General features: G+C 28.1%; 13 protein-coding genes across 13 annotated transcripts; 7 read left to right on the top strand and 6 right to left on the bottom strand. All coding sequences in view use genetic code 12, as the record gives it.

The window, feature by feature from the left end:
- Positions 1-578: 578 nt before the first annotated feature.
- KGF55_000759 (uncharacterized protein) lies at positions 579-1,589 on the bottom strand (the record flags this gene model as incomplete). The annotated part of the gene is made up of 1 exon (XM_051761064.1): positions 579-1,589. The coding sequence occupies one exon, from the start codon at positions 1,587-1,589 to the stop codon at positions 579-581; it is 1,011 nt and encodes a 336-aa protein (XP_051616704.1).
- An 858-nt stretch (positions 1,590-2,447) lies between these two features.
- Positions 2,448-6,404, top strand: PDS5 (Pds5p; the record flags this gene model as incomplete). Its single annotated transcript, XM_051761063.1, has 1 exon — positions 2,448-6,404. The coding sequence occupies one exon, from the start codon at positions 2,448-2,450 to the stop codon at positions 6,402-6,404; it is 3,957 nt and encodes a 1,318-aa protein (XP_051616703.1).
- An 81-nt stretch (positions 6,405-6,485) lies between these two features.
- GLE1 (nucleoporin) lies at positions 6,486-8,054 on the bottom strand (the record flags this gene model as incomplete). The annotated part of the gene is made up of 1 exon (XM_051761062.1): positions 6,486-8,054. The coding sequence occupies one exon, from the start codon at positions 8,052-8,054 to the stop codon at positions 6,486-6,488; it is 1,569 nt and encodes a 522-aa protein (XP_051616702.1).
- Positions 8,055-8,233: 179 nt separating this feature from the next.
- Positions 8,234-9,097, top strand: KGF55_000756 (mitochondrial 54S ribosomal protein uL5m; the record flags this gene model as incomplete). The annotated part of the gene is made up of 1 exon (XM_051761060.1): positions 8,234-9,097. The coding sequence occupies one exon, from the start codon at positions 8,234-8,236 to the stop codon at positions 9,095-9,097; it is 864 nt and encodes a 287-aa protein (XP_051616701.1).
- Positions 9,098-9,971: 874 nt separating this feature from the next.
- On the bottom strand, positions 9,972-12,581 carry RTS1 (protein phosphatase 2A regulatory subunit; the record flags this gene model as incomplete). Its single annotated transcript, XM_051761059.1, has 1 exon — positions 9,972-12,581. The coding sequence occupies one exon, from the start codon at positions 12,579-12,581 to the stop codon at positions 9,972-9,974; it is 2,610 nt and encodes an 869-aa protein (XP_051616700.1).
- A 1,473-nt stretch (positions 12,582-14,054) lies between these two features.
- On the bottom strand, positions 14,055-14,732 carry KGF55_000754 (Mpv17/PMP22 family protein; the record flags this gene model as incomplete). The annotated part of the gene is made up of 1 exon (XM_051761058.1): positions 14,055-14,732. The coding sequence occupies one exon, from the start codon at positions 14,730-14,732 to the stop codon at positions 14,055-14,057; it is 678 nt and encodes a 225-aa protein (XP_051616699.1).
- Positions 14,733-16,382: 1,650 nt separating this feature from the next.
- Positions 16,383-17,408, top strand: KGF55_000753 (SDR family oxidoreductase; the record flags this gene model as incomplete). Its single annotated transcript, XM_051761057.1, has 1 exon — positions 16,383-17,408. One exon carries the CDS (start codon positions 16,383-16,385, stop codon positions 17,406-17,408), a length of 1,026 nt encoding a protein of 341 aa, XP_051616698.1.
- A 446-nt stretch (positions 17,409-17,854) lies between these two features.
- KGF55_000752 (uncharacterized protein) lies at positions 17,855-18,892 on the top strand (the record flags this gene model as incomplete). The annotated part of the gene is made up of 1 exon (XM_051761056.1): positions 17,855-18,892. One exon carries the CDS (start codon positions 17,855-17,857, stop codon positions 18,890-18,892), a length of 1,038 nt encoding a protein of 345 aa, XP_051616697.1.
- Positions 18,893-19,200: 308 nt separating this feature from the next.
- Positions 19,201-20,235, top strand: KGF55_000751 (uncharacterized protein; the record flags this gene model as incomplete). Its single annotated transcript, XM_051761055.1, has 1 exon — positions 19,201-20,235. The coding sequence occupies one exon, from the start codon at positions 19,201-19,203 to the stop codon at positions 20,233-20,235; it is 1,035 nt and encodes a 344-aa protein (XP_051616696.1).
- Positions 20,236-21,041: 806 nt separating this feature from the next.
- On the top strand, positions 21,042-22,199 carry PDR16 (phosphatidylinositol transporter; the record flags this gene model as incomplete). The annotated part of the gene is made up of 1 exon (XM_051761054.1): positions 21,042-22,199. One exon carries the CDS (start codon positions 21,042-21,044, stop codon positions 22,197-22,199), a length of 1,158 nt encoding a protein of 385 aa, XP_051616695.1.
- A 100-nt stretch (positions 22,200-22,299) lies between these two features.
- Positions 22,300-23,199, bottom strand: KGF55_000749 (exosome non-catalytic core subunit; the record flags this gene model as incomplete). The annotated part of the gene is made up of 1 exon (XM_051761053.1): positions 22,300-23,199. The coding sequence occupies one exon, from the start codon at positions 23,197-23,199 to the stop codon at positions 22,300-22,302; it is 900 nt and encodes a 299-aa protein (XP_051616694.1).
- Positions 23,200-23,305: 106 nt separating this feature from the next.
- Positions 23,306-23,545, top strand: KGF55_000748 (uncharacterized protein; the record flags this gene model as incomplete). The annotated part of the gene is made up of 1 exon (XM_051761052.1): positions 23,306-23,545. One exon carries the CDS (start codon positions 23,306-23,308, stop codon positions 23,543-23,545), a length of 240 nt encoding a protein of 79 aa, XP_051616693.1.
- A 142-nt stretch (positions 23,546-23,687) lies between these two features.
- BNI4 (Bni4p) lies at positions 23,688-27,548 on the bottom strand (the record flags this gene model as incomplete). The annotated part of the gene is made up of 1 exon (XM_051761051.1): positions 23,688-27,548. One exon carries the CDS (start codon positions 27,546-27,548, stop codon positions 23,688-23,690), a length of 3,861 nt encoding a protein of 1,286 aa, XP_051616692.1.
- Positions 27,549-27,904: the final 356 nt, after the last annotated feature.

The following is a 27,904-nucleotide window of genomic DNA, read 5'->3' as shown; positions in this document are numbered from 1 at the left end:
CTTTTACAGCTTTGATATGGTTTTTTAAATTTCTTATGTTTTTAGTTTTGGTGCGATATATTGTTTACAGATTTCTTTGATTAGGTAGTATGATATTCTCAGTAGTGATGAGATAATAAATGTACTGCAGGGGTAGATGGTAGATGGTGTATGGTATATGTTATGGTGTGTTGTAAATACAAAGTTGTTGTTGTTGTTGTTATGATTCTTTATATTTTGTATTGTTTGTTTGTTATATTTCCCCAGATTTTAAGTAAAGTGGATAAATGGAAATTTATTTTTTTATTGTTAGTAGAAATAAATGCTACCATATATCACGTGATACTTTGTTATATCATATGAATCAGTTTATCAGTAAGTAGTTGAATCAATTGATTTTCAACAAATGTCCAACCGTAGACAAGATTTGGATTAAGTTGTTTGCAAATTATGTCAAAGTTCCAATTCGTTATCATATCATTCCAAATATTAAAGTTCCAATTCGTTATCATATCATTCCAAATTAGAGAACAAAAAGATAAAGTCTCACTATTATAGTTTATATATACTAACATCCATCATTACAACAACTCGATTATCTATACATAAGGATCTGTTTCTTTTTCACACCAATTCCATAATTTATCACCTGATTCAACTGAATTTAAATCTTCTCTAGTATGAGCTGGTACTCCAAATGAAATACTATAATCTCCATCTTTAACATCAGGAGAAAAAGCAGCATATAATTCTGTATATGCACCAAATCTTCTTGGCCATGTTACTCGATTAAGTATAAAAGATTCAAACCAACTTGAATGTCTTGATAATTCAGTTTTTAAATATCCAGGACAAACTGAAGTACTAATTACATCATCTTTAACATTTGGATGATGTCTTGTCCATGCTTTAGCTAATAATATATCTGCTGCTTTACTTTGTCCATATATTTGCATTCTAATAGTTGAAGAAATTGGAATATTTTCAAAATTTTTATCTTCCCAAAAAATTCCACCTTTTGGAGCAACTTGATGAGCAGTTGAAGCAACCCAAACTATTCTTGAAACTCCAGGTGGATTAGTTTTAGCTGTTTTAATGAAAATTGGATCTAATAATCTTTGTAATAAAAATGGACCTAATACATTTGTACCTAATTGTAATTCATAACCTTGTTTAGATTTTGATCCAGTAGGTGGAGTCATTACTCCTGCATTATGAATAATGAGATCTAATCTAGATTCCTTATTTAAAAATTTTTCAACAGCTGGTTTTATAGTTGTTAAATCGCTAAGATCTGTTTGAATAAATCCAATTGGATTAGGTTTTAATTTATATTCTTTTGCAACTTCTAATTCAATATCTTTAATAGCTTTTAATGTTTTTTCTTCATTTCTTGAAAAAATATATATTTTGGCTTTAGTTGAACCAGCTAATGATTTGACTGTTTCATAACCAACTCCTGTATTACCTCCTGTTACTATTATAACTTTACCTTCAAATTCAGGATAATCTTTTTCTGTAAAAGTTGGTTTATTTGGCCAAAAGCCATGTAACATTTGTCCATAATCTGCAAAAGTTTTTTTTGGAATTTCAGGATATTTAGTTGTCATTATGAAATTTGATAAACACAAGAAAGTAGTAATCAAATAGATAATTTTTTATGAACTACTCTTTCAATTTATATAAATTGTTTTGATGCAGCTAGCGGTCGGATAATGTGAAAATTACTAGCCGAATGAACTTATTTATCCAAAGTTTTGAAGTCTTAAACAAATGATTCTTCTAGATGACTTTTTCAACAAATATTCATAGTTAAGTTTTAGCAGCAATAACTGTCGGGTAGTAAATTATTAACCGGCTGAATTTCTCTATCTAAAGTGTGAACTCTTAAACCTTCTTTATTCTCGTAAATTAACCATTTTAGGTAAGACCGAGTTTGTATTATAACTCGGTTTTATTAAAATTACCCGAGATAAGATGAATGAAATTTCTAGGAAAACATTAAAAAGTTTGAACATTCTATTTACAGCCAAGTTTCAAGCTGTGTGTCAATAAAACAGCAAAACGTCCCAAGAGAAAGCATTTTCACATGTTAGTTTCAATTTGTTTCCTTTGATTCCAGATTCAATACATATTATTCACGGAGTCGAATGTCCAAAGTCTCGATTTAAGTTTGACATGAAGCAATTTTGAGAATCAATCCCTGCTATGATTAATCTTTTGAAACTTCTCTTCAATTTTGAATCTATTCAATGATTGATTTGATAATTAAGTCTATAGTTTTCATTACTTGTATATGATGATTCACCAATATTTTAATTTATTATGTAAGCAAAGATAAACAAAAATTAAAAAAACGCGTCTGATCAAAATAAATTTTGTTTTACAACCAAACTTATTACAAGTAATCTACATCAAAATCATACATTTAAAAACCTTTATCATAATCACAAAAACCCACGTAGCTAATGGTTAGGCCGAACAAGAATCAACCCAACTCAACTGAACTAACTGAGAACAATGGGATCAATGGTTTGAAATTTAATAAACCTATAATTACAACTATTAAACAATCTATAAGTAATAAAGAATTATTGAAACGTGTTTCCCAATTACATGAAGAATTATCAGTACTTCAAGATGAAAATTTAGAACTTCATTCATTAGATAAAATTACTAAGGATTTAATCAATTCAAAATTACTAAATAACTCAAGTATTGGAGTACAAGCTTTTGTTTGTTGTTGTATATCAGATATTTTGAGAATTTATGCACCAAATGCTCCATATTCAGAAGAAGAATTATCATTAATTTTTAAAGCATTTTTTAAACAATTTTCAAGAATAGCAAATACTAAAATTAAAAATGAAAAACCTCAATTTTATGTTCAATATGTTTATCTTTTAAAAAGATTAGCTGAAACTAAATCATCAATTTTAATGATTGATTTACCAGATTCTCAAAATTTAATTGAAGAATTATTTGATACTTTTTTTAATTTAGCTACTAAAGATTCATTTCCACAAGAATTAACTACTTTAGTGACTGATATTTTATCTGAAATGGTATCAGAATCTGAAACAATTCCTAATAATATCATAAAATTGATCTTGAGCAAATTTAATAATCATGAATCAAATAATTTAAATAATACAATTAGTCCTGAATTTAATTTTTCATTATCTATTTGTGAAAATAATGTTGATAGAATGAGTAGATTGGTGGCTCAACATTTTTCAGAAATTTTATATCATAATTCAAATAAATTAGAAATAGAAGATGAAACTGAACCAGAATTGAAAAAAAGAAATGAAAAAGAATTTCAACAAGCTATGGAAATTTTAAATCAAATTCATCAATTATCATTTCAATTATGGAGATTTATCCCGTCGATTTTGTCATCAGTAATGGCCTTGATAGAAGATGAATTAAATGCAAGTGATGATAGAGTTAGAGTATTAGCTACAAAAACTATTGGTCAAATGTTGGGATGCAAGGTTTTCAGTACTACAATCCCTTTACATAAGGTGAATTTTTTCATTATACATAAAACAGTTTGGAGCATATGGTTGAAAAAATCATCAGATATATCACCTCAAGTTAGAATTCTGTTTGTACAATCTTTGCCAAATATAATCTCAAATAATCAGTTTGTAACGTCAGATATATGTACAATATTGTCAAATGAATACAAAAAATGCTTACTTGATACTGATCAAAAAGTTCGTGATGCTACTTGTACTTCACTTTCTAGCCTTTCATTTCCAAATTTACTCAGATTACTAAATAATGATATATTGCAAATCTTATTTCAATTGATTCGTGAAAAAGTTAAGAATATTAGGGTGACATCCATAAATCTTTTATCATCAATTTATCAGAATTATATACAGCAAAGCGATGATTCATTTATAGAAACAGCAGTAAAGAAATCAATTTCAGAAATACCAAATCAAATTTTGTCATTGATATATATAAATGATAAAAACATTACAGCATTGGTTGATTTTTCATTATTTGAAAAATTAGTACCATTGACTGAACTCAATTCTGTTAAACGTGTGGATACATTACTTCAATTTTATTCATCATTAAATGAAAAGGGAAAAGAAGCATTTTTAGCAATAAACAAAAGACAACAACAAGTCTCTAAAGTAATTAAAAACTTCATGGACTTAGCTGATGAAACTATTAGAGCTAGCACTTTGGATAAAGAGAATGAACCACCATCTAGCGAAACTATTAAAACAAATATGCTGAAAGTTGAAAAAATAATCAATTGGTTTTGCAATTCTTTCCCTGATGATCACAACACATATCAATGCTTATTAAGATTATTTCAATTAAATCGAGCAAGGTTTTTCCAATTAATTTCAAATTGTATAGCTGCTGAATCTGATATTAAAACCATAGTTAATTCAAGAAAGGAGTTACTGAATAAAATTTCAGATGCTAAAAATATAAAATTGGACAATAATGTGGCTATAAATACATCAGATATGGTTTTTAATATTGATTTATTAATTTTGAGAGGTTCCCCAATTCTTTATAACAAATCAAATGTTGATCAATTAATACATTATTCTAAGAATTCAAAACATGAATATAATCATATGGCTAATGAATTACTTGAACAATTTTCAAATTCAAATGCTGAAGTTTTCAAAAGTAATGTTAGATCTTTAATGGAATTATGTACTACCAAAGATGATACTAATAAATCAGGTTCTTTAAAAACTATTTACCATTTTATTAAAAGTTTCCCAGATTTATTTCCACAAGAAATATCGTTTACAGAATCATTGAAAAATTTTGCAATAGAAGGTAAGCCAGACGAAGCCAAATATGCAATGAAGTTGATTGGTTTAAGTTCTAGAAAGGAAGATTTAATTGATTCTGTTTTATCGAGAATTTATCCATTTGATTTTGAAACTGAAAAAGTTGCAACTCATTTGAGCACAATTGCTGAATTATTTTTAGTTGATAAATACTCCGTACTGGACAAAGAATTGGAATTAACACCAAATCTAATCAAAAATATATTACTTCAAAATTTTGAAAATGATAAAGATGAAAACTTAAAGCTTTTGACTATAAGATTGCTCATAAATATTTTAAAATCTCATGAATCAAGCGATAATTGCAAAGAAAAAGCTGCACCAGTATTGAAATTATTAATTTCAATTATTGGTAATAAAGGTGAAATTGTTAATGAGAATGACCCAACATGGCCCACATCAGATACTTACAAAGCAAAATTGAGATTACAATCTGGATTATATTTATTAAAACTTGCTAAGTTGCCGGTATATAATGAAGTTATGCTTTCACCAACATTACGTATATTATGTTTCTTGTTAGTGGATGACAATGAATTGGTTAAAACAACATTTTCAGAGAAATTAAAGACATACCTTGCTAATGAATCAATTTCCGAAAAATATTTATCATTGATGTTTTTTGCTACGCCTGATAATTTTAATGGTGATAATAATACATTATGGTTAAAATCTATGTTTAAAAGATCAGAAGCTAAAAAGGATTTGAAATTTGAAAAATCTTTGGTAAGATTAACTCACAATATAACTCATCATGAAAAATTTGTATCTTTAATGGGTGATTATTCTGATGATTCTCAAAAATACGAAGCTTACGAATTTTCATCAACTTTCCTAGTATATTATGTTCAACTAATAGCTAAACCAGAAAATATATCATTACTTTATTATTTGGTAAGCAGAATTAAACAATATAGAGATGCTTCAATTTCAAGTTCTGAATATGATAAAAATCCTAAACCTGAAGAAATCTCAAATTTATATAGGGTATCTGAATTAGCACAATTAATTTTAAAAATTTATAGTGATTTAAAAAATTGGTCAATACAAACATGGAGTGATAAATTGAAATTACCTCAAGAAATATATGCACCAATGGGTAGTGCTGAAGAAGCTCAATCTATTGTATCTACAATTTTCATTCCTGAATCAATTCAAAGTAAATTGATTGCAGTTATTAAAAAATCATTTTCAACAGATTCTAAAAGAAGAAATGATGATAATAGAAATGGTACTTCTTCAAAACGTCAAAAACTAGGAGCATCAACAACCATGAAAAAGAGAGTGACATTCTCAAAATCAAAAACAAAAACCAAAACCAAAACCAAAACCAAGGCGAAACCAAAGAAAGTGATCAAAACTGTTGAACCAACTAGAAAAAGTAGTAGAATTGCTCAAAAAGTCAATTATAAAGATCAATTGTCATCATCAGAAGACGAAGAAATGGAAGACATCGACGAAGAAGAAAGTGAAATGGAAGACGAAGAAGAAGTAGAAGTAGAAGTAGAAAAAGAGAAAGAAGAAGAGGAAGAAGTGAAAGGAGAAGAAGAAGATAAATCAGATGTTGATGAAGAAGAGAATGATTGAGAGGTCGACTTTGAATAATCTAACAAAAAAATATAATGAATAAATGAGTACACGAATAATAATAATAATTTGTATCTATATCTATCTCTCCATAAGTTTTAATCTTTGTATTTTACCCTTTTTAATCCATTCTTCGCCAATCAAATGTAATCTTGCAGCAGATGGATATCTTCTATTAGAAACAGCTCCTACAAGCTGAATGAACATTAGAATTGCAATTTTATTTCCTTGTTGGCCATAATATTTCAAAAATTCTACACCTGTTGCTTCCCACCAATTTGCAATAAGTTCAAAATGAGTGTTTTTAATGAGTTGTAAATTAGTGTTTAAAAGTCTTGCTATAAATTGCCATGAACCAATTTGTGAAAAAATACCAACACTTTGTTTTGAATCTCGTGCATGAGTCATTACTGCCCATACTGTACATATTCCAGAAACTCTTTCATCATATTTAACATCATCTTCCCATTTTCCATCTTCATTTCTTTTATACCCCATTCTTAATCTTCCCTCCTCTGAATCAATAGCACATGTATAACCTATTATATATGGACATTTTTTTATGAATCTTGCTGTAAGATAGTATTCGAAATCGGGAAATTTGTCTAGTATGAAATATGATAATAAAGCTAATGGTCTAGCTGCAAACGGACGAACAATTACTTCTGTTTCAGCTTGATCAACTATGGCTTTCGCTATGAAATTTAAAATCCATTTATAAACAGGTTCATATGGACGGATCTGTTCGATTATATGACATATTTCTTGACTTATTGAGTTTGTATGTAGTATTGAATGGGACAATTGACCGAATTTAGGATTTATTTGTCTTTTAAATTGATTTACTTGTCTTTTTATTTCTTTATTTGAATTAATAGGTTCAACAACTTTGGCTTTTATGTCTGCTATGTCATTTTTGTATTTGAGGAATTCTTTCTCAACATTTGCAAAATTAGTAGTAACTTGACCTTGTGATTCTTTTTCTTTTAATTCTTTTTGTTTAGCAATCTCAGCTTCCTGTTTAGCTTTCAACTCTGCTTCTTTTGCAGCCTTAAGTTCAGCTTCACGCTTTAACTTTTCAGCTTCAAGTCTTTCTTTTTCAGCCTGGATTCTTTTTTCTTCCTCTTGACGTAATCTTTCTTGCTCTCTTCGTACTCTTTCTGCTTCGATTCGTTTTAGCTCATTTTCTTTCCTAATTTGCTCTTCTTTCCGTATCCTTTCTTCTTCCAATCTTTTGAGTCTTTGCTCTTCTTCAAGTCTACGCCTTCGAGCTTCTTCCTCTAATCTTATTCTGCGATTTTCAGCTTCAATCAATTGATTAACTTCATATGTTTGTAAATTTAATTTCTCCAGAAAGATATCATTCAATAGTAAAACATTTGACTCAGATACATCCTGTGCATATTTTATTGATTCTGATATCATCAATTGATTTTCTAATAGCTCTAAACTTTTCGAATTTATCCAATCATTAGTATATTTTGTTATGGCCATAAACATATCATGTACTTCATTATTTTGTCTTGAATCGGATTTGGTCTTTGGTTCTTCAAATTTTGCAATTTTCATGATTCTACTGTCCGTAGAAACACTGCTGATAATTTGTTCAGGTGAATAAAGTGGAAAATCATCAGGCAATGCAAATTTCATTAATAATAGTTGAACCTGATGGATCTATTATCTTATCAAATTCGCTTAGGTTTTTCGATCAAACAACATTCCGGATATTTATCGCTACCAAAGTGTAAATGAATTTTTTTGTTTTGTGGTTTTACAGTTTTGAAAATTTTTTGAATATTGAACCAAAGAATGGAATCAAGTATCAAGAAATGAGCAAAACTTTTATACGTCTGTTCTCGCATTCAAGCCTACGTTGCAAGCCAGGGTACTCTACAGTCCAACCAGTGCATCACTTGGTCAATATTGAAAAAGCAAAATTGAAACCAAATTTACAAAACATACTATTACCACAAGATGATATAAGGTCGATCAAGTATAAGCCAACTGAAATATCACAAGATAGAGTATCAGATTACTATAACAATTCACTAGAGTCAGATTTGTTATTACATTTCTATGATCATGATGCCAAAATAATTGAGGGTAACAAAAGAAGATCATGGGGTAATGATTCACCATATAAAGTATTCAGATCATCAAGAAATCCTCGAGGTGGAACTAGATCAACCAAAAACCAGTATCCTATAACCAACAGAAATATACCAAAACTAGAAAGCATAGTAATACATTCTTATAACAAGAATTCATTGGAACATCAATGGTTGAATATATCAACTAGACTACAATTATCAGTAATATCAAATGTTAAAGCCAAACAAATTTTTAATAAATCAAATATTTTACCATGGAAAGTTAGAGTAGGTAAGTCATGTGGTGGTAAAGTTGAATTATACGACAGAGATATGAATCAATTTATATCAACGTTGACTGAACTAGTGTTACCAAGAATTAGAGCATTTAAAGGTATAAAATTTAGTTCTGGTGATCGAAATGGTAATATAAGTTTTGGATTAACTCCTGAAGATGTTCAATTATTTCCTGAATTGGAGAATTTTCAAGAATTATTCCCAAATTTGAATGGTATAGATATAACTTTTAAAACTACTGCTCAAAATGATTCTCAAGCTAAAACATTATTAAGTGCTTATGGTTTTCCATTTTCGAAAGAGTAAGAATATAGTATTTGGACCATGTATTTTATAGATTGTAAATAAAAAATATTACGCTGGTGAATTTACAACAAATATAAGCTACCAAACTCTCGATAAAATTTCCTTCAATTTACGTTTGATCTTAAATATTCTATATTTAGTGCAATTTAAATCATTTGGAGATGACGACCCAAACCAAGCAGAGTACTATCAATAAACAATTGAATAATAATGTAAATAGCTCAAGTAATTATAAACCCGCACAGAACAATTCTAATACATACACGCTGCAAAATCACAAGTGGATAAATCAGTTAAGAACATTACCATCAAATCCCCAGTCTAAAGATTTTTTAAAATTAGAATATCTCGAAGTCAATTTAAATAATTCAAGGAAATTAATAACGAATTTAAATAATTTAAAAACTGAAAGTAGTGATTATGTTCAAAATCTTGAAAAAATCGTTGAATTGAATGGGAATTTAATACAATTGAATCAAGTTAGTAATGAATTAAAGTGGTTGGATTCAATTTGAAACCACAAAACAAGAAAGAAAGCAGGTATAAAGAACGTAAAGTTATGAACACTTCAGTTGGACAATTACTCGAGTTTTTAAGTGCGTATTCACAGCGACTTATGTAGACTGTATTATCAGAAAGCATTTCATCAATTACAAATAGCATATTCGTTAAAACGGTGGAGTGACAGCAGTGTGGTGAATGAAAGTTAATTGTTATCCTCCACAGAGTGATAATCTGAGTTGCAAATGCTATTGCAATAAGCAAAAGAGAAACCAATATAATGTTAATTTAGATATGTATCGTGGATTTATGTTTTTTATAGATCATGAAATTTAATGTATTACTATGGAATAACCTTACACAATTTCTTTTTTCAATAAGTCAGTTGTTGTAATTGTTGTTCTTTGATTTGCTTAACATAAGTCTCCAATTTGACCCAATTCTTTCTTCTTATTTCTTCTCTTTCTTGACGTTCAGTTACTGATTGATGATATAATAAAACACAATGATCATATAAAATAGGATTGTGATCCATAAATACTTTGAGGGCTCCAAAAGCTAAAGAATGTAATGACCTATTCCATGTGCATGTTGCAGAATTATGTTGTAACATACTATTATCATCTTCAAAACCAGGACCAAATTCGTCACCTAAAGGATTGGTATTTGAGTTTGTTGTATTGTTTGTATTGTTTCCTGAATTTAAATTCCCTGCTTGCATTGAACTAAACAGATCATAATATTCTTCATCAGATAATTCATTACCGTTTAAATCTGTATGTGTATGATGATGTTGGTGTTGATTGTTTTCACCATTTATTGACATTGGAATATCATTTTCCCCATCATGAAAATCACCTTCATTTGATAAATTATTACCATCATTGTGATTATTATTACTATTATTTACAGATGCATGTACTTGGAAAATGTTATGATGTGGATGATTAGGATCATTTGCACTTGGTATTATACCTTGTTGAATATCTTGTAAAACTAATCCACCATCCACCAAATTACCATTTGCATCTACTGTAGCATTGGGAAAATTTTGTAATTTTTGCTGCATTATTCCATTCTCTATACCCGGCTGAGAAGAATTGGTCAATTCATATAATGATGCAAAAATTATTGGTAACACCACCTCAGCATTTTCTGTTATTAAAGTTAAGAAATATTCATTTGACCAATAACTCATGACTTTCTCACTAACTTGGAAATGAGGTGAGCTAATACATTTTGATAATTGGGCAAATAACGGTATTTGGATTTTAACAAACTCATTAGGTTCCATTACTTCAAATATATCTTCTATTTCGTTCAAAAACATGACTTCTTTTGGACTATTAATTTTAGGCCAATATCTCAACAATCCCATTATAACATCTTCAGTCAATGATGGATCTTTTTCCAAAAATTGTACAATACAATAAGCCAATTGCGGATGATACAAACTCAAACATTTTACTTTATGTAAAGGTATCAAAATTCTTACCAAAAAAATCTTATGTTCTTCTTTTAAAGGTAATGCAAATCCATTAATAATTGAACCCAAAATTTCCAATAATTCACCAACACCATTAAATCTTTCAGTTTCATAAACAAATTGTAAAAATACATTATTAATTGATTTTCTAATAAAACTTCTTAAACTTAAAAATTTTCCATAAATTCTATGTAATGTGGTTTTTAAACAATCTCTTTCTCTTGGATCCTCACTATCAAATAACTCTAGTATTCTTAATATGAATTCATGATCTATATATTGTTTTGCAATTTGATGTTGAAAATCCGGAGATTCAATAAATCTTAAAAAGAATTCATAAATTGCTTGCATATGTGGCCATGCTAATTCACTAACTGGTTCATCCTCATCTGGATCATATACATCTCCAATTGGGTTCACAGGAGGCGGGATGGGACGGAAAAGATTTTTCTTAAACATTGTAACCACATGTTTATACATTTCATCAGTATATGAAAATCTATTGTTCGATATAAAAGCAATTAACTCTTGTAATGTCATTCTTTTTATTTCTTTACCTCTTATATCAAAAGTTGGATCATTAAAATCAAACATTATATTACATTGATCAATTTTTTGTATAAACAAATTGATTTGTTCTTCTGGCAATACCTCATCAAAATTAGGTAATTTATTAATCTCTTGATATTTGTCTGAGCTGGTTGGTTCAAATCTAGATGATGAATGTCTTTTAGGTGTAACAATCAAATCTATATCAAATGATTCCTTTCCCGGTGAAGCGATATTTGGATTTAATTGATTATAATGCGTTTGTGCTCCATGCTGACTGTGATGAGCTTTATCATATGCAGATGAAGAACTATTTGGAGAAGTAGGTGTAGGGGTAACTGGTTGTGTTGATGATGAAGTAGAACCAAATGATACATTTGCTGCCGAGCTTGAGTTTGGAGTAACAATAGATGGCATAGTAGTTGGTGATATATTTGAATTGACATTCAAATTTGCAGCAGATGATGGTCCTGAAGCTAAAATTGCACCTCCGGGTAATACTCCTGAACTATTCGAAGATTGTTGACTCGGTGAACCGAACACATCATTATCATTTCCATTATTAAAATGGTTATAATTACCGTCATCCTGAATTACTATTCTTGGTGAATCCGTATTTGGCAGTCCATGTGGTGAGTTTGCTGAATTCATTGTAGTGTTACTATTTGTTGATTTTATGGATATGGCACTATTTGCACTATTATTTCTAGATGGACTTGGAGAATTTGACTTTAATGAGGTTGTGCTAGTTGAAGAAAGTAAATTTTTTGAACTTTGACTAGTTGTGATATTGTTCTGGTTATTGGTATTTGAAGAGTTTGTAGTTGCTGAATTTGATAAAGAAGGTGAACTTGATCTTTTTTCTTTATCTTTGTCCTTTTTATCTGTCTTTTTGGTAGACGATTGACTCTTATTTCGAGTCAATCTATTTTTAAACCCTTTCATCATTTTGTTTTTAGGTGAAATTTCAGATTATAAAAAATACACTATTATTATACCAATTGTATTCAATTGGATGAATCGTTAAAAATAGCGATTATAATTTATGTTGTTGAATATTGCAAGATTCTAGTATAGTATAGTGATGATGATTATTATTATATTAATGAGTTCTATGATATAAATGTTATATAGTGAGTTATTGAATGTTGATTATTTTTGTTGGAGAAAAAATAAATAAATTAAGAAACTTAACAAAGGTACATATATTATTATTATAATTTCACACAAAATTCGATCACCAGTAATTTTAATATCGAGGTAGTGTATTAACCCGTGACTTTGCTACAAACAACGATTATGTTGTATCTACAAGATGATAGATTGAATAAAAGCATTGATTGACATGCCTGAACTACTCTACAAATTTTATAATTTAATTTCTATTTATAATCTAATTCATATTTTATTTTGTAAATGATTTTGCTCTATATTTTCTACTGCATAATTGTTATTAATATATGAAAGATAAGTATTCCAAGCAATACTTACAATATTAACAGCTAATAATCTATAATGAACCGGTAACAAATAAAAATTCAAAAATTGAAAAAATGGCCATACTAACCAATTTCCTTTTAATGTTACCCAATAACTTGTTTCAAATTTTTCCTTTATATTTGGCCAATATGGTTTCCTATTTTCTAAAATTGTCATTGATGTATAATATAATGGTATTCCAATAAAAGGTGAAAAAATTAATTGATCTACTCCAACTCTAAGTAAAGTCGATATTGTTTTTTCATTTTTACCATGCCATTTTATTTTTGTATTTAAAATTTTGTACCATTCATGACCAATTGGTGCAAATATTATACTTCCATATATGACTGCTCTTAAAGTTCGTAAATAGTCGAAAGGTTGATTTGGATGTACTGGAAACAACCATTGAGCTAAAACATCTCCAGTTCCTAGTAGAATTCCTGTACTACAAACGTTTACTAATAAAGGCTTCCTTAGAAGTAATTGATGATATTTTTGGAATAAAAACTTCATAATTTAGATTAAGGTTATTGATACGCAGAAATGAATAAGCGCAAGGTTGTTAAGTGATATGCAATTCTTTTGAGGCTGATGAATTAAGTATTTCTGACCCACATTAAATTCATAATGGAAGTATTGCTATGATTTGACTTTAATTGTAAAAATGATAAATGGATCTTATCAACATTTTGTTTAACTTCACACGACTTTCAAATTTATGTGTTAAATCTGAAACATCAATATAAGGTCGACTCAACTTTTACTTGAATTGAGTTTTTAGAATCAATCAAAAACCTAGAGAAAAAAACTCGATCATTTTAATCAGGGAGTGAAAATTTTCACTTAGCTAATTCTTAGTTCATTATTGTATACTTTCAATTAATTCAATTCAATCTATAGTAAAATTTATAAGTCTATTCATGCATTGAAGCTTCAACCTTAGTCATAAACCATTGTGATCTCTTGATCATCGTCTTCTATGTCTACTAACTCTTCTATTTTATGACCACTACCTTTCCCATGTCCAGCAGTATTATGAACAAAACTTAAAAAACAATTCCAACCAGTTGCCCAAAAATTTGCAGTAACAATTCTCAAATGTACAGGAACAAAATATAAATTAAATAATTGAAACGCAGGCCATACTGTCCAACTTGCTTTTAAAACATTAAACCAATTATTTTCTAATTTACTTTTTATAACACCAAATGGATCATCATGTTGAGCCAAAATTACCATTACTGTATTATAAAGTGGAATCCAAACTAATGCTGGGAAAATCAATTGATCTATACCCATTCTAAAAACAGAATCATAAAAATGTAATTTTCTTTGAGAATGTTCATGTTGTTCCATTCTTGTTCTTTCTAAAATATTTATAAATGGATTTTTTAATTTTGGTAAAGTTTTACCATGCCACATTACACTTATTGGAGCAAAAAATAACATTCCATAAATCACAGCCCTACAAGTTCTTGCAAAATTGTAATCACTTATTTCTACTTCTTCATATTTCTCTCCTGTTTTTTCATCAGTTTTAGTAGTTATTATTTGATGTTTAAATAACAGCTGAGCAGTAATATCTCCAAATCCAAAGAGAATGCTGGTCGTGATCATATTCGACCTAAATGGGTATTTTTTCAAGAATACATTATATCTGTGGAAAATAGTTGGCATCGAATGGAGTTCTTTACGTCTAAAACTCCTTTTCTTAAGTAGTGATATTTATTAGTATTTTTTAAATGATTAACAAATGATGGTAAAATTTTAAAATTTTTTGTTTTAGTATGTTCACTTGGTCAAGGTGTTCGTGTGTATTTGGATTTTAATCCTATTCAAGGCATAGGCGAAGGACTTTGTTTGTTTGTTGTTATATCTTGGTTGGTTCTATTAAAATAAACAATTGTAAAAAGAAAGAAAAATAAAAAAAAATTTTCTAATCACATTATTGAGGATTGGTCTTACCGATTTCGGAAACTAATCCCTTGTTATTCGACATGTTCAAAATTTTCATATACTTAAAACATCAGTTATTGAATCGTGAGATTTTCTAAATTAGATAAATCAATCTGTGGAATAAATTGATAAAATATTTTGAAATAACAAATATTAAACGTTTTATTTAATGGATTTTGTTGCAAAAAAATTTATTTAACTTTTTTATTGAACACAAGGATAAACGCTAAACATTTTTGAGAATTGGAATTATAAAACCGTTGTATGACCCAATAATAAATTAGATCAGGTGTGATATATAGGCATAGTTTAAAAATACTATTGAACAAAATCAAGGCCCTTTAAGCTTTGAAATATGAAAATGTTGTTCACTTAAAGTATGTAAAGAAAGCGGAACTTTAATTCAAGTGCATTGAAATTCGTACAGATTCTCGATTTCGTAATTCAATCGGTTATATAAATTTATTTTAATTTTAACTTATCTAATACAGTAAATCTAATCTAACTTTTATGCTATCAAAATTAAATCAATCGCGATCCAATGATAGATCAACTTCAAGATGATACCCCTATTGAATGAGTCACGTGTTCTATATAAGAGTATAAAGGACACTTAATTCTATGTGATACATATGTGAAATACTTGAACTTAAGTAGTTTGGTAGACCCGACATTTACTCCAAATACGTCAAAAGTTCGGGTTCAAACCAAACTCGGATTCGGTTTGTTCTCATTCAAGGGTGCGATCTTAAACTTTAAAACAGAAAATAAATAGATTTTTGACCATAACACTTGAAAATACTTTTTTTTGGACTATTACTACTAAATCATGCACCAAAATGTTTGATAAATCCGATGATGACTCTTGAGTCTTTTGTGGCTAGTCACTAGGAGTATTTCTTTTTGACAGCTTCTTTTTGACAGCTTCTTTTTGACAGCTGTATACTTTATACTTTTAGCTATACTCTCACTTTTCAAATGTTACTTTTGTTGAGATTATTAGTTGTTTTGCATGAAAACCAGAAGAGAGCAAATCAAATGGTTATACTCGGGCTCGGATTTATTCCAAAATTGAAAATTTCATTGAGGTTTTAAAAGGTTATTTAATTTATAGTACCACGCCATACTTAAGCAAAGCAAACGGATAATTTAAACTTTTTTAATTAATTCTAGAAAGATGTGGTGGTTTTACATACTTTAGTTAATTACATAAAAGGGACAACAATCCACTTAATTTCAAGAGTAGAATAAGATTCATAAATTAAAACATTAAAATAACAACAACAACTTCAACATATATTTCAATTAATAATGTCTTCACAAAAAATTGTATTTGTTTCAGGAGCCACTGGATTCATTGCTCAACATATTGTTAAACAATTGATTGAAAAAGGTTATAAAACAATTGGATCAGTTAGATCTACAGAAAAAGGAGAAGATTTGAAATCATTATTACAAGAAGCAGGTTTACAATTTGATTTATTTAGTTATGAAATTGTAAAAGATATTACAGCAAAGGGAGCTTTTGATCAAGCTTTAAAATCAAATCCTGATATAACTGATTTTTTACATACTGCATCACCATTTTTTTTTGATGTTAAAGATGTTGAAAAAGAATTATTAAAACCAGCTATTGAAGGTACTGTTAATGCACTTAATGCTATATATACATATGGTAAAAATGTTGAAAGAGTAGCTATTACAAGTTCTTATGCTGCAGTAGCTGGATTTGGTGATTTAGCAACTCCAGGTAAAGAAGTTAATGAAGAATCATGGAATCCAATCACTTATGATCAAGCTAAGAGTGATGGTTTTACTGGTTATATTGGAAGTAAAAAATTAGCAAATGAAAAAGTAGTTGAATTTATAAAAGAACATAATCCACAATGGGCAGTTACTGTCATTTGTCCAGTTTTTGTATTTGGTCCACAAGCTTTTGAAGTTAAAGATAAATCAAAATTAAATACTTCAAATGAAGTTATTAATGCAATTATAAAAGCTGGTAAAGAAGGTACTGATGTTGAACAACAATTAGTCGGTTATTTCATTGATGTACGTGATGTTGCTCATGCTCATGTTAAAGTAGTTGAACCAGGTAATAAATTAGCTAATCAAAGATTATTATTATCAGAAGGTCCTGTTTCAACTCAAAAAATTTATGATATTATTAAAAAAGATTTCCCACAAGTACCAATACCAAAACTTGATCCTTCAAAAGCTCCAAAATTTGAAGATTCCGAAAGTATTATTAATAATAAGAAAACTAGAGAGTTATTAGGTTTTAAGTTTATTGGTTTGGAAGAATCAATTGATGATACTATCAAACAAATTATTTAAACAAATTGAATATAGTAAATAGTAGAATAAATTCGTTTTAGACTTTTGATTCATTAAATAATTATTGATGAGAATATAGTCTATAAAAAGTTTTTATAAACAAAACACGTTCAAACCCCTCATACTTGTAATGATCGTAGAGCTAAAGTTGCAAATTTTTGTTACTATTTCTTGAAACAAATATCCAATTACACAAAATTGTGGTTACAAAATCAAGAAAATATAAACTTAAGAGGTATTTAGCAACGAAAGAAATGATTTATATTGCTTTCAAGGAAGGTTGTAATTTTAAACGCATAATACGCGTGTAAATTTATCGTATACGCATGTAAGCAATGATTACATCATCAATATGAATTATATATAAAATGAATCAACTTGCTTGGACCTTTTCTTTTTTGTTGCAACTATTAAACATCAACCTATAATCTTTATCAAACTTTAAAATGTCAAAAATATTTCTTAGTGGGGGTAGCGGATTCTTAGGATCTAATTTGATTAAAACATTATTAACTTCACCATCTAAATATCAAGTTATAACTTCTGTGCGATCAGAAGAAAAAGGAAATAAATTATTAGAAAATCTTGAAAATGCTAAGATATCAACAGATAGAATTTCTTATGAAATAGTTGAAGATGTAGGAGGATCAAATTCATTTGATGAAACTTTAAAAAAACATAAAGATATAGATGTATTTTTACATACTGCTGCTCCATTCCATTTTAAATCAAAAGATGTTCAGAAAGATATTATAAATCCAGCAGTAAATGGATTAAAAAATGCATTACAAAGTGTTGAAAAATATGGAGATAATATAAAAAGATTTGTATTAACTTCATCAATAGCAAGTGCAGGAGTAGCTAATCCAAAATCAAATAAAGATACAAAATTTAATGAAAAAACATGGAATGAAATGACTGAAAAAGATGCTATAAAAAATCCACTTTTAGCTTATTATTATGCAAAATTAGAACCAGAAAGACTATTATGGGAATATACTAAGAATAAAAAACCAAATTTTGCAGCAACAACAGTTTTACCAGCTATGATTTTTGGACCTCAAGCTTTTCCAATAGGAGATAGAAAAGAATTAAATACATCATCTGAAGTTATAAATAAAATATTAAAATTACAATCATGTTCAAAATTACCACCTGGTGAAGGATTATTTATTGATGTAAGAGATGTATGTAAATCAATAATTGATGGTTTTGAAAAAGAAAATACAAAAGATAAGAGACTCTTGTTATATTCTGGTTCATATAATACTCAAAAAATATTAAATATTATAAGAGATAATTTCCCAGAAGTTAGTTTAATGTTACCAGTTGGTAAACCAGAAAATGGAGATAAAGAAGATCCAACTATTAAATTTTGGAGTAATGAAGAAACTAGAAAAATTTTGGGTTTTGAATTTATTGATTTAGAAAAATCTGTTGAAGATTCAGTTGAACAAATATTAGAAGTTAAAAATGATAAGTAGGTGAATAGATAAGTAGTATGAATTTATAACATTCAAAAGGAAGTTAAGTCGTAAATGGTATCTCTTAATTAGACGCGGAATCTAATAAATTAAGTCAGGGCTTAGGGCGCTTCTTATTGTTCTCCATGCAAGAATATGTAAGATGAACGGTTTTGTAACGAGTTACAATTAACCAACTGGAGTAAAATTTACCGCCAAAATTACTTTTCAATCTTCAACTAATTTATTATTTTAAAAATCATAATGAACAATTCGTCCATTTTCAAAATGTTTCGTTTCATTAATTCTAGCTAACAAACTATTCACGAATGACAGAGAAAGTATTTGTAACTGGAGCAAATGGGTTTATAGCTCAACATATTATTAAACAATTATTAGCCAAAAACTACAAGACAGTAGGACTGGTTAGATCAATTGAAAAAGGAGAAAATTTAAAAAATTTAGTTAATAATGATCCAAATTTTGAATATGTTATAATTAAAGATTTAACAAGTGAAGAAAGTTTTAATAATGCATTAAGAGCTCATCCTGAAACTACTATATTTTTACATACTGCTTCACCAGTTACATTTTTTGCAAATGATTTAGAAAAAGATATTATAATTCCTGCTATTAATGGTACTGCAAATATGTTAAAATCAATTAAAAAATTTGGTATAAATGTTAAACATTTGGTTTATACTTCTTCAATGGCAACAATAGTTGATACTACAGGAGATGGTAGAAAATCAATAGGTAAAATTCTTACAGAAGATAGTTGGAATCAAGTAGAATATAAAGATGGTTTTAAAAATGGTTATATGGCATATTGTGTTTCAAAAACTTTATCTGAAAAATTAATTCATTCATTTGTTGAACAAGAAAAACCAAATTTTACAGTAGGTTATATTCAACCAACTTATGTATTTGGACCACAAGCTTTTGAAATAAAAGATCCTCTGCAATTAAATTCTTCAGCTGAAATGGTAAACAGTTTATTAAAATTAAATGCAAATGATCCAATTCCACCTGTAAATGGAGATTATATAGATGTAAGAGATGTTGCAAAAGCACACATTGTTGCATTTGAAAAAGCTCAAGAAACAAATGGTAAAAGAATGGTATTAACTGATTCTATTTTTACGAATGAATTATTATGTGATATTATAAATAAAAATTTTCCAAAATTGGGTGTACCAAAGGGAAATTTTGAAGAAAATGCAAAACAAATTAAAGAAGATGCATTAACTGGTGATTATCATAAGACTAAAGAACTTTTAGGATTTGATTATATTCCAATTGAACAAAGTATTATTGAAATGGTTCAACAAATTATTGATGCAAAACAAAAAGTTTCAAATTAAAATAAACATATGACCTGTATTATTTGATAGGTAGGATCTAGAATAAACAGCTATTCAACCATTAAGTATATACAATTGATGTAAGTTCTTACTTTTCGTTTTGTAGTAATCATATCTTACGCGTGTATTATTAAATAAAAAACTTTAAATCCGGCCGTGAAATACAAAATCGGAGATAAAAATCCTCTGATTTCCATACATTTAGAATGTTAGTATTCTACTTAACCATTTACAATTGTTAGGAGAAAGACAAGACGTGTTTTACACAAGTGAATCATAATATTTCTAGCTAAGCCAGTTCAATTTTATTACTACTATCTTCTTCTTCATTGTTGTATTGACCAAAACGATCAAATGAATAAGGCCTCAAAAGTTAATCTTTTAGATCTATTATGACATAATCAATATTTAGAGTTATTCTATTAATTACTTTATTTAGCCGTTTTCCGAATTTAAATTTTTTAATGAGTTAAAATAAAAACTTTATCATCATAATAAAATAAACAATAGAAAATCTTACTTTTCATAAATTTTTCATCATTACTAGTCTTACATTTCATATTCCAACTGATAGGTATCTTCATTCAAACTGATTAATACAACTCGTATTCATTAGTTGGAATCGTATATCTCAAAATCTCACATATTTATACATTTTAATTTTGAGATAATTATAAACATTTTCGGATATAATAATTTATAATATTGATAAAGACTTCAAAAGCGCTTATTGACAAGAACCTGATTCCCAAAGGGCAAATCTAATACATTCATACAGATAAGGAATTAACCACATATATGTCACAATGTTTAACAAATTAAAAAATAAAGTGATTAATTCCGGTTCAAATTCTGAATCTTCATCAATAAATGAAAAAGATATTGTCAATAATAACGGACCCACAAATAATGGAACTACTGCTAAGGGAGTCTCAAACGGTCATGTTAAAGATGATGACACGGTGACAATAGAAGATTCAGAACCAAGATATATACCATTTGATGAACCATCTCCTGAATCACATATACCAAAAGAAAAAGAATTAACAATTGAACAAAAACAAAAATATAATGAAGTATTAAAACATTTTCAAAATCCTGAATTACTAATTGCATCAAGTGAAGAAAATCATAAACATAAAAAGGATTTAACTTCATTATTAGTTGAAGAAAAATCTTGGTTAACAAGAGAATGTTTTTTAAGATATTTAAGAGCTACAAAATGGATATCATTAGAAGCAATAGATAGAATAGAATTAACATTAGCTTGGAGAAGAGAATTTGGTATAAATAAACCATTTGATTCAGAAAATTTAGTAAATGGAAAATTAACATCAGTTGAAAATGAAACAGGTAAAGAAGTAATATTAGGTTATGATAATGATTCAAGACCATGTTTATATTTAAAACCTGGAAGACAAAATACAAAAACTTCACAATTACAAGTACAACATTTAGTCTTAATGTTAGAAAAAGTTATAAGTTTTATGCCTTCAGGACAAGATTCATTAGCTTTATTAATTGATTTTAAAGCTCATCCAGTAGGAACTCAAGGTGGTAAAATTCCACCAGTTGGAGTTGGAAGACAAGTTTTACATATTTTACAAACTCATTATCCTGAAAGATTAGGAAAAGCTTTATTAACGAATATTCCATGGTTAGGTTGGACTTTTTTAAAAATTATTCATCCATTTATTGATCCATTAACAAGAGAAAAATTAGTATTTGATCAACCTTTTATAAATTATGTTCCAAAAATTCAATTAGATAAAGATTTTAAAGGTGATGTTAATTTTATTTATGATCATGAAAAATATTGGCCTAAAATGATTGAAATGAGTGATAATAAACAAAAAAATTATTATGAAAGATTTGAAAAATTTGGTGAAATTGTTGGATTAAGTGAAGTTGATTTAAGAGGTAAAGGAGATGAATTATTATATCCTGTACAACCAATGGAATAAAAACAAGTAAATAGTAATATTGTAATATAGAGTTAAGCATTTTATAGAGTCTAAGTAAACATAATAATTAATATTTCAATTAATTATACATCTATTTTTCTTATACAAATGGATTTGCATTTTTTCTTTTTTCAATCAATCCTGTTTCTAAATCAATCATATTTTGCCAATCAACAGGATACATTAATGATCCAGCTCCACCTTCAGATTTTGCAAATACAACACCTAAATCATTTCTTGCAGTAGTTAAATAATAATTATTTCCATCACCTAAACTTAAAATTGAAGCTCTTAATATATCACCAGGTTTAAAACATTCTCCAATAATAATTTTATCTCTTTCTGTTGATCTTATATCTTGTGATCTTATTATACCTTTAAAATTTTCACCTAAATCATAAATTTGAGCTTGAGGAGTTGTAGTTAATGATGAAGCAATAGTTTGTTGATTATGATTATGTTGTGATCCACCTCCAGGTGGTATTGATGAATGAGCTATTGATCCATTTGATCCCAATCCTGAATCTCTCAAGATATTATTTGATTTTAATTTATTATCTATAGCTAATATTTCACACCATAATTGTTTTTGAGATATTCTTGTTACTTTAACTAATACTATATCATTTTCTTTTGGTAAATTAATATTACTCGCGGCTGTGATTGTTGTAGTGGAAGTTGAATCTTGATGTTGTAATGAGTTGTAATTTTGTTTTGGATATACATTGACTACATATGTCGGCACAGGATCTTTTGAATCATTTGAATCTTTTGAATTTTCAATAGGTGGTGTATCTAGTTTCGATATGAAGGTTTTACCTACAATAGTTGAACATATGATTGGTAAAGTTTTATTTATTTGATTATTTTCAATTTCATTTATTATTGTTCCCTTTCCACAAATAAAATTTACAGGTTTCTTTGTAGTTGGATCTAGCTTGTATGTCGGTATAATATATTGACCTGGTACTACAATTTTGTTGTTAATTGAAGGATCCATTATTTGTTGCAAATAAAATCAATAAGATGAACCATTATTTATTTTTTTTGATTTATTATCATCAGTTTTGTCTCAATTACTTTTTTTTTCTTCTAGTTTGATTAAAATGAGTTATCCAGAATATATAAATGATGAACCTCAAACAATTACATTGAGAGATTATGATGATGCTGAATGGGCTAAAACTACTTGTTTAGATTTTAGAAAAAATGAATATGTTGTTGTTGAAATGGAAAATCCAGATAATGTAATTGCTAAAATTGATTCAAAAGAAAATGACGTATTAGATCGAATTTTTAAAAGTGCTAAAGGAACTCATGCTAAACAACAACAAGAAAATAAATAAGTGTAGTCATAGAGTAAAATGCAATAAATGATATAAAACCGTGTATTAAAAATGTATAACTAAATTAAAAGAAAAATTAAAAACCTGTTTTTTAAAAATTAAAATTGGGTATATTTTATAAATTGTCTTAATGCATGTATTTTTAAAAAAATTGAGTATAACATCTACTTTCAACATGAACCTCCATTTCACTTTTAATCATATTCATTTCTTCTTTAATTTGTTGAGCTAATGATGGTGTTAATTGATTACATGTTGCAGTATCTGGATGTCTATCATATTCATCTCCATTATAAGTATCATATAAAATGATTCTTGAACTAAATCTAACTCCTGATTGTTTTAATGGTGATAAAGATGTTGATGGTGGTGGTGGAGGTGGTCTTATTGTATTATTATTTGTTGTATAAGAATATCCTTTTTTCCATTTACCTAATATTGAAGTGAATGATCTCGGAGATGAATTCGTTGATGATTGATCAGAAATTGATGGAATTTTATTATGACTAAATTTTGTATTAAATGGAGGAGGTGGTTGAATTGGTGAAAAATTATCAAAATTATTAGAATTATTATTTTCTTTACCAAATGTTGAAATTGATTTTTGAGGTGGTGTCCATTTTTGTTGTAATTGTTGTGGTGATTTTTTGATATTAGGTACTAAATTTTCTTTTTCGTATTCATTAAGTAATGCTTCTTCATCATCATAGTAGTCTGAAATAACATCATCATCGTTTTCATTTTTTGGTTCTTGATTCTCTTCTTCTTCTTCTTCTTCTTCTTCTTCTTCTTCTTCTTCTTCTTCTTCATCGTCTTCATCTTCTGTTGTACCAAAACCACCACCAACAGATGAAGAGGAATCATTAAATGATATAGTGAATGATTGATGTGAATCACTACTTCTCATATTATGATGTGTAAATTTTCCGGAAAAAGATGGTGCATTTAATCCTTTAAATGACATTGAAATTGGTCTATTGTTAAAAGTTGATTTACCATCTTCAGTATTATTGAACGTATTGACCTTATACACACTTTCCAATATTGGTGAACTTTTCAATGCTTTTAAATCTTCATCATTGGTTTTATTCTCTACTTTATTTTCATTTTGTTTTAAAGTACCCAACTCAGAATTGAAATCAAATTTCTTATCATCATCAACTTCTAAACTTGTTTTTGGTGATTCTTCTCTTTCCATTGATAAAGGTGAAGGTGAAGGAGTTCTGGATTCTATAATAATTGGAACTGGTGAATTATGACTATTCAAACTATTCGGAATTGATATAGTATCTAATTGAATATTGTTCGGTGATTCTGATGAAGGTGATACGTTAACAACAATTTTTGGTGGTGATGGTGAATTAATTTCTTTCTCTTCTGATTGTTGTTGAATATTAGTATTTACTACTAAATTCAATTTTTCATTACTTGAAGGTTCAACTTTTGGACTTGCTGAAACCGATTGTATACCATTTGGAGAATAATTAAAATTTAAATTATCAACATCAATAAAATCACTAAATTCCATAAATTCCATTGAATCCATTAAATTTGCATCAATTGATTCATTTGGTTGTTCTGGGGAAGGTAATATATTAGATGGGTCAACTTCTTTACTCAAATTACTCATTTTGCTATTTGAATTTTTTAATATCGAGTTTGATCTTGTAATTCCACTAGTATTTGGTGATAAACCAGGTCCATTATAATGTACAATATTATCATCACTACCGTTATAATTGACAAATGAATTTCTTTTATTTGATTTGATAGATTTCAATGATCTTGATCTTTCCAAAGACACAATTGATTCAACTTCATGAGCATTAAGTGATCTTGGAAACAATGCTTCACCAAGTAGTTGTTGGCTTTTATCATCTTTTGGATTTCTGTTTGGTACTGGTGATGAAGATGATGGGAATTTAATTGGAGTTAACCGACTTGGACTTGATGATCTTTCTGGTGAACTTTGATAATTTACTTTAAAAGGTGAACCAAATTGTGAATTTTCTAAAAATGGAGGCATTAATGAAATTTCTTCACCAAATTGATTGTTTATTTTTCTTGTTGGTGGATTTTCCAAAATATTATTTGAATCATAATCATGTTCAACAAATGATAATTTATCATCGTCATCGTCGTCTTTTTCTTCGTCATCTTCTTCTTCTTCCTCATTTTCTTCTGCATCATGGAAATTTTCCAGTCCCGATTCTGTGCTGTTTGGTTCTCTAAATTTAAATCCAACATTAGAATCACTTATTTCTCGTATAAAATTTATTGATCCAGGCTTGGCTCTTGTATCACTACCATCCAACAATATTGGCGAGTCCGTTTCAGGTATACTTGGTTCAACTGAGGCTTGTTCATTTTGTTTACTCTCAAGATTTGGTATCGATGAAGATGGCTTTGATGAATTTTGATTTGAATCAATTTTGTTTATCTCCTTCGGTTTGAGCTGATCTGTAGATTTATTCTTTTTAAACACATTGATAATAGATGTATTTGATTTGGTTTTGGTTAAAGGTGGATGTTGATCTTGGTATAATGGTATATTAGTTGTTGAATATGATTTTGATGCTACTTTAACCGGAGGCTGTGATTTCGACAATTCATCATTTGATTTATTCAATGAATGGTTCTTGGACTTTGATTTAAAAAGTGATTTGAAACTAAATTTTTTCTTTTCTGGTTGTACAATTTGTCGTGATTCTTGTTGAGCTACTTTATTTAAATCATCCAATGTAGCTGATCTTTTATGTTTTAATTTTGGAGTCTCATTTTTCATTGTATTTAATGAAAAATTTGAATTAGATCTTTGATGTGGTGATTTTTGTTGTGGTGATTTTGAAATTATTTGGTGTGGATCATCTTTCAAAGTAGGTATAAATGAAAGCATACTTTTTGATTTAGATCCATTCTCCATTGATTTATTCATACCATTGATCTGAGTTGTTTGTGATGTAGTTGTTGGTAATGTTGGTAATGATTTATCAAGTGGGGCTGATACGTTCAGTGAAAATGGCCTACTAGTATATGAATAAGTTGAATTTGACTTCAAGTTATTATTATCCCTTTTTTTGGAATTATTATTTGTAGTGGAATTACTATAATTATTAATTGATTCGTAAAAATTATTTTTATTATTTTTCTCATTTTTGAGTTTTAAATCCGATACTGAGTTATTATTCTTAGAGTTACTATTTTTAACTCTTGAATTTTCAACTAATCGTATAGTTTCTTCACTATCATCACCACTCGGTTTACTAACATTGTTTATGTTTGATTCAGTGGTAACACTATCATCAATTAAAGTATTGTCTTTGGATGTAATTTTTCCAGTTTCAATAACTTTTAATTGTGGTGATTCAACATTATGTGGTATATAATTTTGAAAAGTAGGAGGTTGTTCTAAAACAGGAGTATCATCAGTACTATATCCACTTCCAGTTACACTGATAGATGATGTCAATGATTTGTTATGTTTATGAGAATTATTATTTTGTTTGGATTGTTTTTGAGAATTTGATTGAATTTGTGTTGTTGCATGTTCCATTGATTCGTTTGCAGTTTCATATGATTGAAAAGTAGTTAAGGTATCTGATGTATTATTTTGATTCTTATAATTCACTGGTAAAGGTTTATCATAATTATATTTTTTATGTAATACAGAATCAAAATTATCTCTTTCCTCATCTTCTTCATCTTCTTCCAATATTGAATTTGGTTTCCATTTTTTATTCTTTTCATTTAATATACTTTCCAAAGCTTTTAAACTAGGCGATGATTTAATAATTGAAGTTCGACTAGTTCGATTTTGAGTTTTATTGCCACTAACATTATTCTCATTTAATCCATCTTTTATACTTTTCAGACTTATAGAATTTGGAACTTGAATAGTATTTTTTAAAGTATTTATATGATTTGAACTATGTTGAGTATTTGGGGCGGAATAAAAATTATTTTCTGAAAAGAAATCATTAAATTGTGGTGAATTTGAAGTCATTTGGTATGGTTCGACTCAATGCAATTTTATGTTTGATATTTAATGATTTAGGAAATTTGAAATTGGTAATGAAATTTAAATTGGTTTACTTGAAAATAATAATTGATGTAAGACTCGATTATGATTTAACCTTACTAAGATATGTAGTTGAGAAGGTGTGGTAAATAATTGTGATTTCAAAATTTTTTTTTGGTTGCCAATTCTTGTGATTGTGAATAACAAATAAAAGGTAAGATGCAGATTTATGAATATTTAATATAAAAGGTCTGGATTTGAGATCTATGGATCTTTTTTTTATGAATGATATGTTTGAATAAATAAATTTGTTGAAAATCAACTTTTTAAATGAATGATGA

The sequence above is a fragment of the Candida pseudojiufengensis genome (genome assembly GCF_024610245.1).
Source record: "Candida pseudojiufengensis strain CBS 10847 chromosome Unknown scaffold3, whole genome shotgun sequence".
NCBI classification, from domain to species: Eukaryota; Fungi; Ascomycota; class Pichiomycetes; order Serinales; family Debaryomycetaceae; genus Lodderomyces; species Lodderomyces pseudojiufengensis.
Note: the sequence above shows the minus strand (reverse complement) of the source record. Positions and strands in the feature narration are given on the sequence as shown.